A 15,864-nucleotide genomic window follows, 5' to 3' on the forward strand; every position below is an offset into this window, starting at 1 on the left:
TTCATTCAAGGTATAGTATTACTAAGTATCAAGAATTATGATAGAAAAATGAGTTGGATAAAATTATTTAGAACTTTAAAAATTAAGAACTTCTAGCACATTCTGTCAAAGTTAGGGCATTGTTTAACATCCCTACCTGAGCATCATTTAATTCTGTGTCCATTTTGATGCTATTTTTGCTGCTAATTAAAGTTTCTGATTCTGTGATGTTATACGTTAATCAATAGATCTTTGTGCTATTGGTGTATAGAAGTCAAGAGTGCTGAGAAACATTCTAAAACACAGAATTCTCCTACGATAATTCTCTGGCCCAAAAAGTCAATAGCACTGATATTGAGAAACTTTGTTCCAAAAAGATCAAAGCCACTTGCTTGGGACATGAGGAGGCCTTTGCCCTGCACAGTTGAGAAGCTTTTGTGGTTTCTGTGGGAGGTGTGGGGGAGGGAGGGCAGTGAATAGACTGAGAGAGAAAGCTTTTCAAGTTTTAATCATTAAGGATGTTAAACAAAGTTATTGCTCAAGAGGGGGGCATGACCAGTGGAAATTTTGATAACTTGTGGTAGCAAAGCATTTTAATGAAATGAAAATTTCACTTTTCACTTTGATGTAATTAGATGCCATCGACACGACAACCCAAGCCCTAGTAGCGTGGTATGCGTTGATCAGTTCTGCATTTTAAAGGGGGAATTTGTTAATATTTTATGATTGTAAACATTTAGCAAAGGAAAATACTGAAGTATCTTAACATCTAAAACACACTTGCTTCAAAAGGATGCACTGTGTTTCTAAATGTAAATATCCAAATTATCTTCCTGCTCCAGGACGTATACTTCCTGCTCCAGGACGTATGGCTGGCTATCCACTGTGTACAAGGCTCGCCCTGGCACTCAGCTGGGGAAATGAGAGGCTTACACGTGAAGGCGTAAACATGAAGGCACTTCTGTCCGAACCGGCATCCTTTTCGTTTCTGAGGAGGACTGAGGGCCGCCTTCCTGCGTGTGAGGAAGTCAAGCACCGTCGGGCACAATGAGCTTCTTTGCTGAAGCCCTGGTGGAGCCTGTGGCTGGTACAGGGAAGCCTTGGGTCTGCACTAGCTGGTAAGTAGAAGCCACAAGCGCAGGGTCCATCTCTCTTGACCTTGGTCCCCCCGGCTGGCAGGGGAAGGACTGCCAAGGCCACTACACAGATAGTGACTCCCTGACATCAGTGCTCAGTTGGAGCACAGCCCCAACCATGCCGCATGTTACCACAGATTTTAAAGGAGTGTACCGGCTTATTTAGGAAAATGACCATCACTTGTGGCATAATCTTCATAATTTATATCTCCTGTTCTAAACAAACTACAGTTGTATTAGGTTGGAATGCACATGGACTATGGACTTATGGGACAGTTCCTTCTGAAGTCTTGCACTAGTAGGCTTCAGTTTTCGTCTTTTTCTAGATTCACATCTCTGGGTGAGAGTCCAAATCAGCATATTAATTATAATGTTAGAAATGAAATTTTATAAATTAAAAAGGGTTTTAACTTTATTATTATTATATTTATTTATTATTCAATTATTCAATTATTATTTATTATTCAACTTTATTATTTATTATTCAAAAAACCTTGCAAATAAAAAAATACATTATACAACTGATATTAACCAGATCCAAAGTCTATACATCTCAGTAACTTTCTATACACTCTATACAGTCTTCTGGCTCTGTAGAGCTTTACAGCTGGCTTTCACTGTTCACTATCTAACATATTTTTATGCACATATCCACCACCAAAACCAAAACCTCCATGACAGAGTTAGAACTGGAAAAACAATTAGCTTTATATCCTTTCTCATAATTCATCCCCCATTACCTGCATTCAGTCCTTCTGCATCTCCTAATATTTAGCCTTTCTTGTTCTCTCTTCTGCATGTTATACTGTACAAGCTTTCACAATGGTTGGCTAATTAATGAGTCCCTATAGTAACCTTAGAGAGTAAATCTGTTCTAATGATTGATTTATTTGGCAAAATTTTCCCCCTATCTCCTAAACAATTTCTTGAAGAAAAATTGCTCCTACAGGGGAAATCACATTTCTCTGCATAAACTGAGGGTAGGGGAACTATAAGACTGTGAGGTCCAACTGCTCTGCAGCAGAAGGTTGAACCTCTTCACTAATCAAGACTTAATAATAATGTTTAAAAAATCAACAACCTTCTGCCCTACTTACTACAAGTAAACATTCTATTCACATGTTCTGCTAACACTACTTTGTCTGATGACTCTTCAAACTGTATTTGATTCTGGTCACAGGATGAACCAACCTCAGTTTGTCAAGGACACCCTTCAACGGGATCTCTCACAAGGACATCCTTTGACAATATCTCTCTTGCTGAAAGAATGGAGGGGCTGGGTTACTCTTCTTAGAATCCCTTTAATTCCTCATTAGAGTTCTCTGAATCCATGCAATGACATAGCTGAAAGACTCTTCTGCAATTTCTGAAGAAACTTCATAGAATAACCTAGAAAAACTACTGACAGCTATCAAGTAATAGAATAACCTAGAAAAACTACTGACAGCTATCAAGTAAGGTTAGTATCAGTCAGGCAAGGTACTGGTTAGGGCTTGCCAAGAACTTTTTTCATTGAACAAAAGCATTTTTACATGTGAAAATAGAAAGTTTCTAATAACTTTTTTTTTTTTTTTTTTGGTTTTTCGAGACAGGGTTTCTCTGTAGCCCTGGCTGTCCTAGAACTCACTCTGTAGACCAGGCTGGCCTCGAACTCAGAAATCTACCTGCCTCTGCCTCCCAAGTGCTGGGATTACAGGCGTGTGCCACCACGCCCGGCTCTAATAACTTTTAAATATATTAATAAGGTAGTTATATTTTTAACAAATTGACTCGGTTTTCAATTGTTAAGTAATATGCATATGTATGTGTGTGTGCATGTATATGCATGTGTGTATATGGACGCAGATTGGAAACTTATCACTCATTCTTATTTAAAATGCTATTTTGTATTCTTTTCATCACAGGAGTAGTGGGCAACTATTTTTCTGTATTTAAGTAAATAATAATTTCTAGAATTCATCTATTATACTTATGAAAATATTTAGGAACTATAACCTTGTACATGATTAACAAACCACAGTCAAAGTTTTTGAAATTCCTCTCTTGAAATTTCCTAGTGTTTTAGAGATCCCTAAAAAATTTGAAAACAGCTATTTAATTGGACACTTGGCATTTTTCCTTTTTTCCCCATGCCTCACTCCTAATGGACTCTTAACATGGTGAGCACAACAATTTTACATCCTGTGGCTTACGCTGCTAAGCCTGTACGGTTAGCCCTCATGAGCTAAGAGTTCAGTTCCTCTGCCAACGAAAGCAGTGAGGGCTGAACCTTAAATAGCTGAAGTGGGTAATGATGCAGACTACGTCATGACAGACCCGCTGAGAAGGGCAGGGTGAGCCCAGTGTTCCATCAAAGGTTGCCTCTGCAGCAGGGCTTGCATGGGATGGAGAGGAGCACTTTTCAAAGACTGGCTTGACTTTACCCCTAGAGCTGATGGTGTGGCTTTGAAGATTCCAGTGTCATCGCCAGAAATGTTATCTATCTTACTAGATGTTTAAGAAGACAGAATAAGAGATACATTGAGAGAATTAAGCCAGGAGAGCTTGAGAGACGGCTCAGCCATTAAGAGCACTGGCTACTCTTCGATAAGACCCAGACCCAGTTCCCAGAATCCACCTGGTAGCTCACAACCACCTGTAAATTCAGCTCCAGGTAATCCAACCCCCTCTTCTAGCCTGTGTAGGCAATGCACACACACTGTATAAAAACATGCATGCAGGCAAAACGTCCATAAACATAAAATAAAAATCAATAAATCTTTAAAAGAATGAAGCCAGAAAACTGGGCCTAAGACTCAACAGATGTTTTCCCTTTCTGTGAAATGCTCCCTTCAAGCTAGCTGAGAAATGAAGGTGGGCTTGCTGTTTTGAAACAGAGGACTTGGGGACTTCATAACTGTGCTTAAATACAGTTCAGTATTGTTTACAATGAAGTTGAGACTAAAAGACTTCATACGTGAATGGGAAAAATCATGGAATGGGTTATAATAGTTGGCTGCTATTAATCCTTGAGTTTTACAATAAAATTCCTATCAAATTCCTGACAAAAGGAAAAATGTATCAGGCCAAGGAAACCAACAGGACACTTAAATTATCTTCAAACCAAACAGTTTGTTTCCCTCAATGGATGCCACAGGTGAGTAAGGAATTAGAACTGGCTCAGCAAGGAACACAGCAGGTACAGGCAAGCAGTAATTATGTCATCGTAGGCACCAGAGTAGGCTGAAAGGCAGCAGGAGTTTTATATTCCCGTAAACTCTTTATCCTTTCATAAAAGTTTTAATGCATGAATGAATCCTTAGGGACAAGGACAATGTGTCCAATAGCCTCTCAAGGGAATGAGATCAAAGTTTGTGGACTTGCCTTACACAAGTGGCCAAGAATAGTGTTCCAGTATGAAAAGAACACCACTTAGGGAGAGATGATAGGGTGGTTTGTCTACAGAGGATAATGACTGGTGGAGACCTGTCCTATGAAGGCGTGCTGGGGCCTCTACAAGAGCAGTATTCTCTCTTAACCATGTCTCCTGATCCAGCACGCTGTGCTTTTAATAAAAATGGCAGAAGCTAGGTTTTAATGAACTTGATTTCACACTAATAATAAAATGAACATTCTATAATGTGAAATTGTAAAATTCTCCAATTCCCTTCAGTAAATAACAGCATATTGTACAATCAATCAACCCTGATTCTTTTTTACAGCAGTTTGGTTCTTGTGGGTTTTTTGTTTATTTTTTCTTTGTTTGTTTGTTTGTTTGTTTGTTTGTTCGAGACAGGGTTTCTCTGTGTAGCTCTGGCTGTCCTGGAACTCACTCTGTAGACCAGGCTGGCCTCCAACTCAGAAATCCACCTGCCTCTGCCTCCCAAGTGCTGGGATTACAGGCATGCGCCACCACGGCCTGGCTAAGTTCTTGTGTTTTTATAAACAGGAGTACATCCATTTTTAATTCTATTCAGTACACTGATGGGAACTTTAGTAATTAAGGCTGTTCTCAACAAGTCAAAAGTTTAAGCCAACCACGCTCAAAGTGAGAGCTATACAGAGGGACTTGCGAGCAGTTTTTAAAAGTTTGCCAGAATTATCATTATACGATCTGCAGAATGTGGAAGCTGTGCAAACCTTCAACGCCAGTCATCTGAGAAGACTGGTTTTGAACTAAAAGCAACTCAAAACAGCAGAGTTATGATAACGATGCTGGGAATTTTGTTCACAGAAAAATCAAAGTGAGTTGAAGTCAGGAAAGACAGAAAATGGTGCAAGATGTCTGCGTTTGACTGTCAGAAGGTTAAAAGTTGTGCCATGGGGGTGGGGGTGGCCGTGGGGGGCTAAGGGAGACCGAAGGACTTGGAAGCCATCGGTGGCAGCGATGGCCCAGCGGATGCGCCGGGTGGAGGGGGACGGCTGCCTCCGAGCCGCCTGCGGGGCGCACTGCGGGGCTCAGCTTTCCGGGCCATGAAAAGCAAGCCCGGAGCCCGGGGCTGAGAAGTGCCGGCGGGAGGAGGCGGGAGCCCCGGGCCGCTACCGGCTCCTCCCCCGGCGCCTCCGCTATCTGGGTCAGACGCGAAGGCCGCCTCGCCGGACCTTGGGACCCGCGGGCGGCCAGGTTCCACTCCGCTATCCTCTCCGTGCTCGCCCGCTCGCCCGGGGCCCCGCTTCCCTGGCTCCATCCACAGAGAAGCCTGCGCAACGACTCCGGGTGCGTACCCAGCCAGGGAAGGGGTACCTGGGCGGGCGGGGCTCGACCGCCCGGGTCCGACGGCGGTGGGGCGTGTGGAAGAAGGCGGCGGCACTTCCGGCGGCTGCTTCACTTCCGGGTCGCGGCCTGCAGCCTGGTGACCCGGGGGCGGCGGGCAGTCCTGGCACAATTCTAGAGGAGCCTGCGCCCTGGAGAGGTGGCCCCTGTGCCCCGGGGACCACCGGAGCGGGCACCGCGCCTCTGCTCCTGCATCAGCCCGCGCCAACCTTGTTCTCTCTGCGTGCTACCCGAACTAACCCGAAATGGATTGTCTGCTTTTTATACAAACATGGAAACTAGACTAACAGCACTACTAACATTTGCAAATAAGCCTAATACTGAGAGGTTCCAAATTTAAACTATAGATGAGGAAACGCACGAAAATCTGATAAAATACGAATGTTAGAATTCAGTGGGAAAGTATTTGCATCGCTGTATACAATATAGCCCGCCCGCCTGCCCCCAAGAACTCAGAACGTTTCCTTTGGAAGCTCGAACTTAAAGCTGATTTGTAAAGTATAATGTTTCTGGACTTTGGTAGTTTTCCTTCCTCTGATTTATGGGTTACAGTACTTTATGCCTTCCCCGTATCCCAAGGACCAGCTGATGAATTCGAAGGAATGTTTCTTAGGAGCTCATTCTAAACATTCTAACTACTTTAAGAACATTAATATCCAGAGATAAAACTAAGACATGAACGCAAATTTTTCTTTCAAAAGCATTTCATATCCTAGTTTTCTTGGAAGTCAACATTTCATTGTTTCACTAAGTGACTCACTGCTAATAACCTTTGGTTGTGTGCCCATATTAATTTTAGGTAATTTATACAAGCATAATATCTATCATTTTTCATAAGTGACTTACAATTGGAAGTTTGTAAAGTGATAATGTTTTGCATCCTAAATGCAAACTTGCATCTTAACGTGAGTTGTGAAGTCTGCTCAATAAATTTTAATTGCCTTATCTGTACTCAGTACAAAAGTATACTACTATACCGAAAAGTATAAAAACAATATAAATAATTTTATACCACCTTTTAAACTACACTGTAGGCAAGCAGATTCTTATTTCCAATTTTTGTAGTCTTCCTTTTTATCCATGTCATATTTCAGATTATTGGCACAAAAATACATATCAATTTACCTCTTGTTTGTATCTTACTGTTTTTATTTAGCGTTATTTTTCAAATCACTGACATAGAAGTGCATAGAAGCACAAATCCAAACTCTCTGACCTATAAGTTTCTAATGGTGAGATTTTTTTTAAACAAATGCCATTTCTAGTGAGTCTAGTTCTCTGTTAATTCTCATAGTTTTAATGTCTTATTTCACCTCTGACCATCTCTGCTCTGTCAGCATTCTCCGTGTGTCCTTGCTTGATGCCTTCTGATTCTGCATGCAGCTGTCTAGATGTCGCTAGGATTTAGGAAACAGGAAACCCAGGGGTAACCTTTCTCACTTCTTTAATGCGATAACCCTCTGGGTAAAAGACAGCAGTTTGTCTGAAAAATTAATAATGGCACTATTGTTTTGAACTACTTCAAAAAGATCATTTGGAGCCAGTATAGAACCCAAAGAAAGGTAAAAGTTTGACTGTTTCTCATGTGTTTAAACCTGATTCTGTCTTGGGGATAAGGTCTTTCTCCTGGTCAGATGTTTACTTCTGTTTATTTACTTGTTAAATGAAAAAAGCTTTCAGGTGTGTGTGTGTGTGTGTGTGTGTGTGTGTCATAGGCTGGCCCGGTGGGACTGTGCCAAGGAACTAAGTCAGCATAGGAAAATTCCTTATGATAGACTTCAAGATGGGTGTGTGGGCATTCTCCATTAAGGGTGGGATGGGGCCAGAGAGACAGACAGACAGACAGACAGACAGACAGAAGGCAGGTAGAGAATGGGTGTTGTTGGGGATCTAATGCTGGCTCTGATAGAAGCTAAGCAAGACTGTACTTTTGAACTGTTCCCTGCCCTAGTGTATTTTTATCAATCAATAAAAAACAAACAAAAAACAGCCTTAAGATGATCAGGTTTGCTGCATGATTGGCCTGTAATATAAGTGCGTGTCATAGTATGTGGTACCTTTTTTATTTCTATTGCTTTTTGTGGTAATCTATCAGGGTAGTTTTAAAAAAACTAAATTTTTTAAAATTTTTTAAAATTTTTAAAATTTTTTAAATTTTTAAAATTTTTAAAAATTAAAAAAAATTTAGTTTTATGGAATAGCATAATGCTTATGGAGCCAAACAGTAGTAATTATCAACAACCTCACCTGTTACAAACATTAGATTCTGCTATTGATGTTTTTCCTGGGTGAGTGGGGAGAGTGACTTGTTAGATACTCGTGGTAGTTACTGTTCCCAGAACTACCAGGTAGTCCAGAGGATATTTGGGTTTAAAAGAGAAAAAGAAAAGAAAGGAAAAACTGGCAAATGCTCTTCCATCAGACAGGCCAGATTGAGCACCAGGTTCCTCCCTGGAATTGGTTTAAAAGAGGGATTTTTAAATCAGTCTCTTAGAGATGATAGTCATCAAAATCTGAGGTAATTCCTGACATTTTTTTATAATGAGGTGGAGCATCCAAATTGGAAAGTGACTGCTGTCCATTTATATAGCTTAATATAAGAATTATAAGAATCTACTTTTTTTACTTTTATTTATTTACTTAGTGGTGTGTGTGTGTGTGTGTGTGTGTGTGTGTGTGTGTGCAATAGCACGACTTTCAGGAATTGTCTTTTTCCTTACTCAGTGGGGGATTGAACCCAGGAAGTTGAGCTTGATAGCAAGTGCCTTTCCCCTCTCAACTACAATAGGAATCTGAAAAGAAGCATTCCTATAAGTAGCTCTTGGAACTAGATTCCTGCTGCTTTCTCTCTGTAGCCCTTTTCCATAGGACATTTAAGTCATTATGTTCAGTCAGCCATGCAGTATACAGGAAACAGTAATGCCTCGCTAGAACATGTAGAATACTAGGGTGCTAGCCGTGGGGCGCGAGATTTCAAGTGTACGACCTAAATCAGTCTTACGTCCCTCTGGTGTTTCTGCCCCAGCTTTCACGCCTGGCTGTCTCCTACAATCAAAGAGAACTTTCATAAGCTCCTGCATCCACCCACTTAACCCGAATCTTTGCTAACATTACCTGCCTTTTCTTTCGATACTGTCAAAGAGTGGTTTGTGTTCCGGCTAAAGGTCATCCTTGTGCTCTTGACTGGAGACCATCTCCTTTGCCGTCCTATTTGGATCTGTACAGTTCTCTACTGTTTCCTCTACTGTATCAACTTGCATTTTAATTAAGCTTTCATATTGGAAAATAACGCTTTTCTTGACATTTTGGGACCATTTTTCTATATCATCGACATCTTTTCTACTTGTTTTGTATTTAGCCATCCCTCAGGCCAGCATACCTTCCTTTGATAAGTGAATATCTTTATTACTCCATTTTTATCTACCCTCCCCAATACACACACACACACACACATATACACACACGTGCACACACACTCATTCACACACACATACACATACACATACACACATATACACACACTCATACACACTCACACACACATACTCACACACGCATACACACACTCACACACACACTCACACACACATACACATACACATATACACACACGCACACACCCTCATTCGCACACACACACTCATACACACACACTCATACACACACACATACTCACACACGCATACACACACACATACACACACTCACACAAACACTCACACATACACACATGCTCACACACATACACACACTCACACACACTCACACACACATACACACACACACACAAAACCACACTGGTTTATCAATACCTTTATGGTTTTCTGTACCTTTCTTTGGACTCTCCCATACTTTGGACTGTCATCTTGCCTCTTGCTATTATAAACCTATGAGTTTTATAATAACAAAGAGTTATTACCACTTTGGCTTCAATAACAACTATTTTACAAGTAAATTTTAGAACAAGAAAACTGATTTTAAGTTTGCTGTACATACCACCACTGTTGTGTGGTGCCTTCTGTGCGTGTTCACGGCTACCGTGCTGCTTGAAGAGCTTGCTTAGCATTTCTTTTAGCACTTGGTAATAATAGTCTCAGCTTTTGTTAAATAACAAAACCTCGCCTTTTTTTTTTTTACCTTCAATGTTGAAAGATATTCACTGGGTGTAGAAATTTCAGTTGATAGGTTCCTCATCCCTACCCCACCCCCAGCATTTTAAAGAGGCCACTTCATTGTTTTCTTGTTTAAATGGCTCCTGAGTCCTAAGCCCTGGTAAGCCTTCTCCTCCTCCCCTCTTCCCACTGCGCCCGCCTCTGGCTCTCTTCCCCACCCCACCCTCCATCCTCATCAGCAGAATAATAGTCCACTTGGGTTTCTTACTCAGCTTGACTAAGTTGACTTCTCTTTCATTTAGGACTGATTACTCCCCTTCTCCCACTCCAAGCTCCTGTCCATCTCAGGTCACAGTGCCCACTGTCCTGCTTGTCAGCATCTCCCCATGGTGTTGCACCTGGGGGTCACTTTTATTGCTGTGTCTTCGAGTGCAAGGCCCTTTGTCCTTCCATGGTGTTTCTATTGTTGTCAAGTTCACTTCATTAAGCCTTTCCCCAGATATCTTAGTTTTCATTTCCAGGGATTCCAAACAGTCCGGCTTAAAACTTTCTTTTTCTCCCCTAATCATGTGTCTCTTTACCAGGAATATATTTGTACATTTATAATATGGCAATGTTTTAATTAATTCATAAAGTTACCCACGTACTTGTTTGTTTGTTCTCTTTTCTTTTTTTCTTCCTCCACAGTCTAGAAGTTATTTCCAACTGAGATCCAGGAGACCCTACAGGAATTATTTCTTTCTGTCTGATCAGGGTTATAGATAGCAGTTCCTAATGATAATCTGTTCCTATGGTGGATAGCTTACAACTATTTCAGCCAATTAGTGAACTTTAATACAAATAAATATGTCTAATATAGGAAATTGAAGTGAAACTAAGTTTGGGAAGTTCTAAGTATATTTATATGCTTATATGATAAGGAAGAGCCTCCTCTTACCCTTAATAATAAGCTAAAACCAAGAAATCTCACGTGTTAACTGCACCCGGCATAGCAGAGAAAAGAAGGACATCGAGAATTGTTAATGAATTTTTCCAAGCTGATGATACTGTTGCTTCTATTTCTCAAACCCTTTAAAGTATAACTAAAGAGCAAACTTCAGGTTGACTGGAGAGAAATAATAAAGTCAGAACTAAAGTCCGTATTAAAGTAGACTTCAGTAAAAGCCCTAATAATTCAATTTGGCTTGTGATTTGTCAGATTTTTTTTATGACAAAGGGCTATCTTTTATTGACTGAAAAAGCATCATTTTTTCCCTAGACAGAGAAACAAAATTCATTTACATTCTTACTTTTTTTAATTTTAGAAATAAAGGCCAAGAAATGCCCCATTCTACAAACAGAGAACTATTCCTTGGCATCATGGTGGGGACTGCTGGAGTCAGTTTGCTGGTCTTATGGTATCACAAGGTCCTCAAGCCAAGGACAACAATGAATTTCCCTAAACTTCTATCTCTGGGTAAGAAATTTGAGTCACTGACTGTGCCAGATGAAAGCCACGGTGCACAAGGAGCATCCGTGGTCTTTCAAAGGAGGCAACTCCAGATCCTGGAAAAGTTAAACGAGTTACTGACCAACATGGAAGAACTTAAGGAGGAAATCAAATTCCTTAAAGAGACGATTCCAAAGCTGGAGGAATGTATACAAGATGAACTTGGAGGGAAGGTAACAGTTCATAAGATCAGTCCTCAGCACAGAGCTAGAAAAAAGAAGGTGACAACAGTTCAACGTTCAGCAACAAGTAATAGTTCAGAGGAAGCAGAAAGCGAAGGAGGGTAAGTGGCCTCAGTGTTCCCGAGGCGGACGATTATTTTTCACACTATTGCCATTACACAGATATCCACAGTCATTTGCTCAGCTATTAAAAGGAAATGAAAGGAATGTGTGCATTCCTTTTTTTCATATATATATTTTTTATTATATTTATATAATATTTAATTATATTTACTATATTATATTAATTAAATTATATATATATATTTCCTTGTAATATATATTACATATGTGTGTGTGTGTGTATGACCATACACATACATATACATGTGTATATAATGACATCCTGTTGAGAAAGACAATCATTTACCAGGGACTCCTTAGCCTCCACAAGTATTTCAGAGACCCAGGAGAAAACCAATGAGTACAGGCAAATACCAACCTTTAGATAGTGCTGACTCATGAATAACAAAATAAATTATGAGTGGCTGACTGGTGCGTGAGGGTTTGCTAGCTTGCATCAGTTTCCTGGGGAATCCTTTAACTTTGATCTCTGTGGGCTGAAATGCAGACGTGCCTTTGTAGGGGTGGAGGTGTTTTGTTGTTGTCATAGCATTTCTATCTTACCTTTATTGACTTCTGTCAGATCAATTTGGTGTTGAAATTCCCATCTGGGCTTCCAGGCAAACAGACTCTAGTTATAATGATGATTCTGTATCCCTCAAAGTTGTTATAGTTAGAAAGTGATTTTTTTCAGATCTATTAACAATGTGCCCTTGTAATTGAGATCTTTTCTTTGGGAGATGCCCCTTCCCTTACTCTGTGTGCAAGCTTTGACACTTTTCCTGTCTCCTCTGGGTGCTTGTATTCCTATATACAATGAATAACTGGGGTTTTCTTCCAAAAAATTACAGAAATGACATTTTGTGATTCATTGACTTTTTGTAGCTGTTTATGCATTAACTTTTTTCTGTTGTTGAGGCTTTCCCATGTTGATGCATGTAAACATGTTTCTTTTGAAATGTGGTTCCACATCGCATTGATGGGATATTGGTCTCTCTTATTGGTGAATATTTTGATCATTTGCTTTCTCCTATAAATAATACTTTAGTGAATACCCTTATAATTCCTTAGATGCGTGTAGAAAGTTTTTAAAGCATGTGTTTGAAGTGCTGACTTAGAGACCATATGTATTGGTTATATGTATATTAATGAGCCTTTAAAATATACCCAGTTCACAAACCTGTGTCTGAGACTGCTTAGTGTCCTGTATTAACACGTATAGCATCAGATTGTAAAGTTTAGTCAAATTTATGAAGATGGAATGTTAGCTAATAATTTCCAAATTTGTTCAGGTGAAAATTCTTTGTTTAGCTCTGTACCCCATTTTTTAACAGGGTTATTTGGCTCTCTGGAGTCTACCTTCTTGAGTTCTTTGTATATATTGAATATTAACCCTCTGTCGGATGTACGGTTGGTGAAGATCTTTTCCCAATTTGTTGGTTGCCATTTTGTCTGATTGACAGTGTCCTTTGCCTTACAGAAACTTTATAATTTTATGAGGTCCCATTTGTCAATTCTTGATCTTAGAGCATAAGCTATTGGTGTTCTGTTCAGTGCCCATGTGCTCAATACTCTTCCCCAGTTTCTTTTCTATTAGTTTCAGTGAGTCTGGTTTTATTGGAGGTCCTTGATCCACTTGGAGTTGAGCTTAGTACAAGGAGGTAAGAATGGGTCGATTTGCATTCTCCTGCATGCTGACCTCCAGTTGAACCAGCACCATTTGTTAAAAAGGCTATCTTTTTTCTACTGATGGTTTTAGCTCCTTTGTCGAAGATCAAGTGACCATAGGTGTGTGGGTTCATTTCTGGTTCTTTGATTCTATTCCATTGATCTACCTGCCTGTCACTGTACCAATACCATGCAGTTTTTATCAATATTGCTCTGTAGTACTGCTTGAGGTCCGGGATACTGATTCCCCTAGAAGTTCTTTTACTGTTGAGAATAGTTTTAGCTATCCTGGGTTTTTTGTTTTTCCAGATGAATTTGGGAATTGCTTTTTCTAACTCTATAAAGAACTGAGTTGGGATTTTGATGGGGATTGCATTGAATCTGTCGATTGCTTTCAGCAAGATGGCCATTTTTACTATAATAATCCTGCCAATCCACGAGCATGGAAGATTTTTCCATTTTCTGAGGTTTTCCATTTTCTGAGGTCTTCTTCAATTTCCTTCTTCAGAGACCTGAAGTTCTTGTCATACAGATCTTCTGCTGAACCTTCTTTATATTGATATGTCATATGTTATTTGGTTTGCAAATAGATCTTCTCTTTCATGATGAGGAGGGGAGAAAAAGAGAAGGGGGGAAGGGGTAGGAGAGAGAAACTGAGAACACGGCTGAAGTCCCTCCTATTCACTGACTGTGTCTACTCTGTGCCAGGCACTGTCTGAACTCTGGAGACACAACTGAGAACCAAACAGTCCTGTAACTTCAACCACTTTTCTTTAAGATGAAGCAGGATGTTGAAGAGGAATGCTCTCGGAAATTTTAGCCAGAGCCCCCCCCCCCAACCTGAAGAACCACACAAAACATTCAAGTGCTTAGCATAGTTGGGTGTAATTAGGTGCTTGCTTGGCCTGCCTGGCAAGGACGAGGACTCCTCGCTGTGAGACTGAAGGCAGTGAGTGCTCGCTGGTGGGGCTCACTGCCTGCAGCTGTGAAAGGAGACAGTGCAGAGCAGAGAAGTTCTTCCTTTGCTGACCACTCCCAGCAGGATGCTTGCAGAGCCCGGATTCTGGAGGAATGGGTGTTGTTGCTAAAGCACATGTGTACTGTGGGCAGAGAGAAAAGCAGCGTGCATAGCCTTCTGGAGCCAGTGCTACTGGCGTGGGTAGCAGACATGAAGAAGCCATCAAAGGATACTGAGAACTACTGGGACAAGTGTGTGCTCAGGTGAGAGAACAGGGCAAAACAGCCTCAGCTGCCTCGAGCTGAGGAGCCAGGGCCGAGTAAGCTTTCACGGCAGCAGCGAGTCACGGCAGCAGCAAGGCCATCTGCCTCCTTCCATCTGATACGAGCATGCATCCTGACTCACCTTTAACCACACACATGACACCAGCTTCCCAAACCCGGATTCTTAAAGTGTAGGGAAGGCCAGTGAGATGGCTCAGAGGGTAAAGACCTTTGCCGCACAAGCCTGACAGCCGGTGTCCAACCTCTGGAACCCAAGGGGAAAATAGACAGCCAAATCCCAAAGGTTGTCCTGTGACCTCTGCTTATATGCCATGATGTCATGGTATGCACACCCCACCCCCAGACAAACATTCAGTAACAAATAAAATTCTTTTAATTAAAATGTGGTTAACGGTGTGTGTGCTGTGTTGTTTTAAGTTTTAATTGAGATGATACAGGGCGATGTTTCATGCCCAATCTAGTCTGTGGTGGGTTCTGCAGAATATCAATGTTTTATCAGTTGGAAGGGAACAGGCAGGTCTGAGGATGCGGCTTAGTGTCTGTGAGGCTAGCCATGGCAAGCCTGTGGATTGAGGGTGAGGGAAGAGAGGACTCAGTGTATCAAACACACTAAAAGGGGAAAGTTTTCTGCAAAGACTCAGGAAGTGAAGAGCTCTGGGGTCTGTCCATCTACCAAGCCGTACCACTAGAGTGTGAAAAATGGCTACAGACAGTAAGTCTATTGCTGTGACTGGTAAAAGCAAGTGCTGCTTGTTAAATGTGTCCTCCCCGGTTTATGTATCTTCAGTACAAATTCTTTAAGAGTCACTTTTCTATGTTCATAGCAGCCCTATTTATAATAGCCAGAAGCTGGAAAGAACCCAGGTATCCCTCAACAGAAGAATGGATGCAAAAACTGTGGTATATTTACACAGTGGAGTACTATTCAGCCATTAGAAACAATGAATTCGTGAAATTCTTAGACAAATGGATGGAGCTGGAGAACATCATACTAAGTGAGGTAACCCAGTCTCAAAAGATCAATCATAGTATGCACTCACTGATAAGTGGATATTAACCTAGAAACTTTGAACACCCAAGACATAATCCACATATTAAATGAGGTCCAAAAAGAATGGAGGAGTTGCCCCTGGTTCTGGAAAGACTCAGTGCAAGAGTATAGGGGAATTCCAGAACAGGGAAGCGGGAAGGGGTGGATGGA

At 40.9% G+C, this 15,864-nt stretch overlaps 1 protein-coding gene across 3 annotated transcripts in view; it reads left to right on the forward strand.

The window, feature by feature from the left end:
* Positions 1 to 5,502: 5,502 nt before the first annotated feature.
* Positions 5,503 to 15,864, forward strand: part of Rmdn2 (regulator of microtubule dynamics 2) — a 59,063-nt gene continuing 48,701 nt past the window's right edge. For 2 of the 3 annotated variants that reach the window (XM_052186427.1, XM_052186429.1), the window contains exons 1-2: positions 5,721 to 5,811; positions 11,285 to 11,752. In XM_052186427.1, the coding sequence (XP_052042387.1) occupies positions 11,301 to 11,752 (452 nt within the window). In that variant the 5' untranslated portion in view covers positions 5,721 to 5,811; positions 11,285 to 11,300. Of the gene's footprint in view, positions 5,812 to 11,284; positions 11,753 to 15,864 lie in introns of all 3 variants that reach the window. The other variant, XM_052186430.1, reaches the window with a different exon arrangement.

The sequence above is a fragment of the Apodemus sylvaticus genome, chromosome 6 (assembly GCF_947179515.1).
Source record: "Apodemus sylvaticus chromosome 6, mApoSyl1.1, whole genome shotgun sequence".
Classification (NCBI taxonomy): domain Eukaryota; kingdom Metazoa; phylum Chordata; class Mammalia; order Rodentia; family Muridae; genus Apodemus; species Apodemus sylvaticus.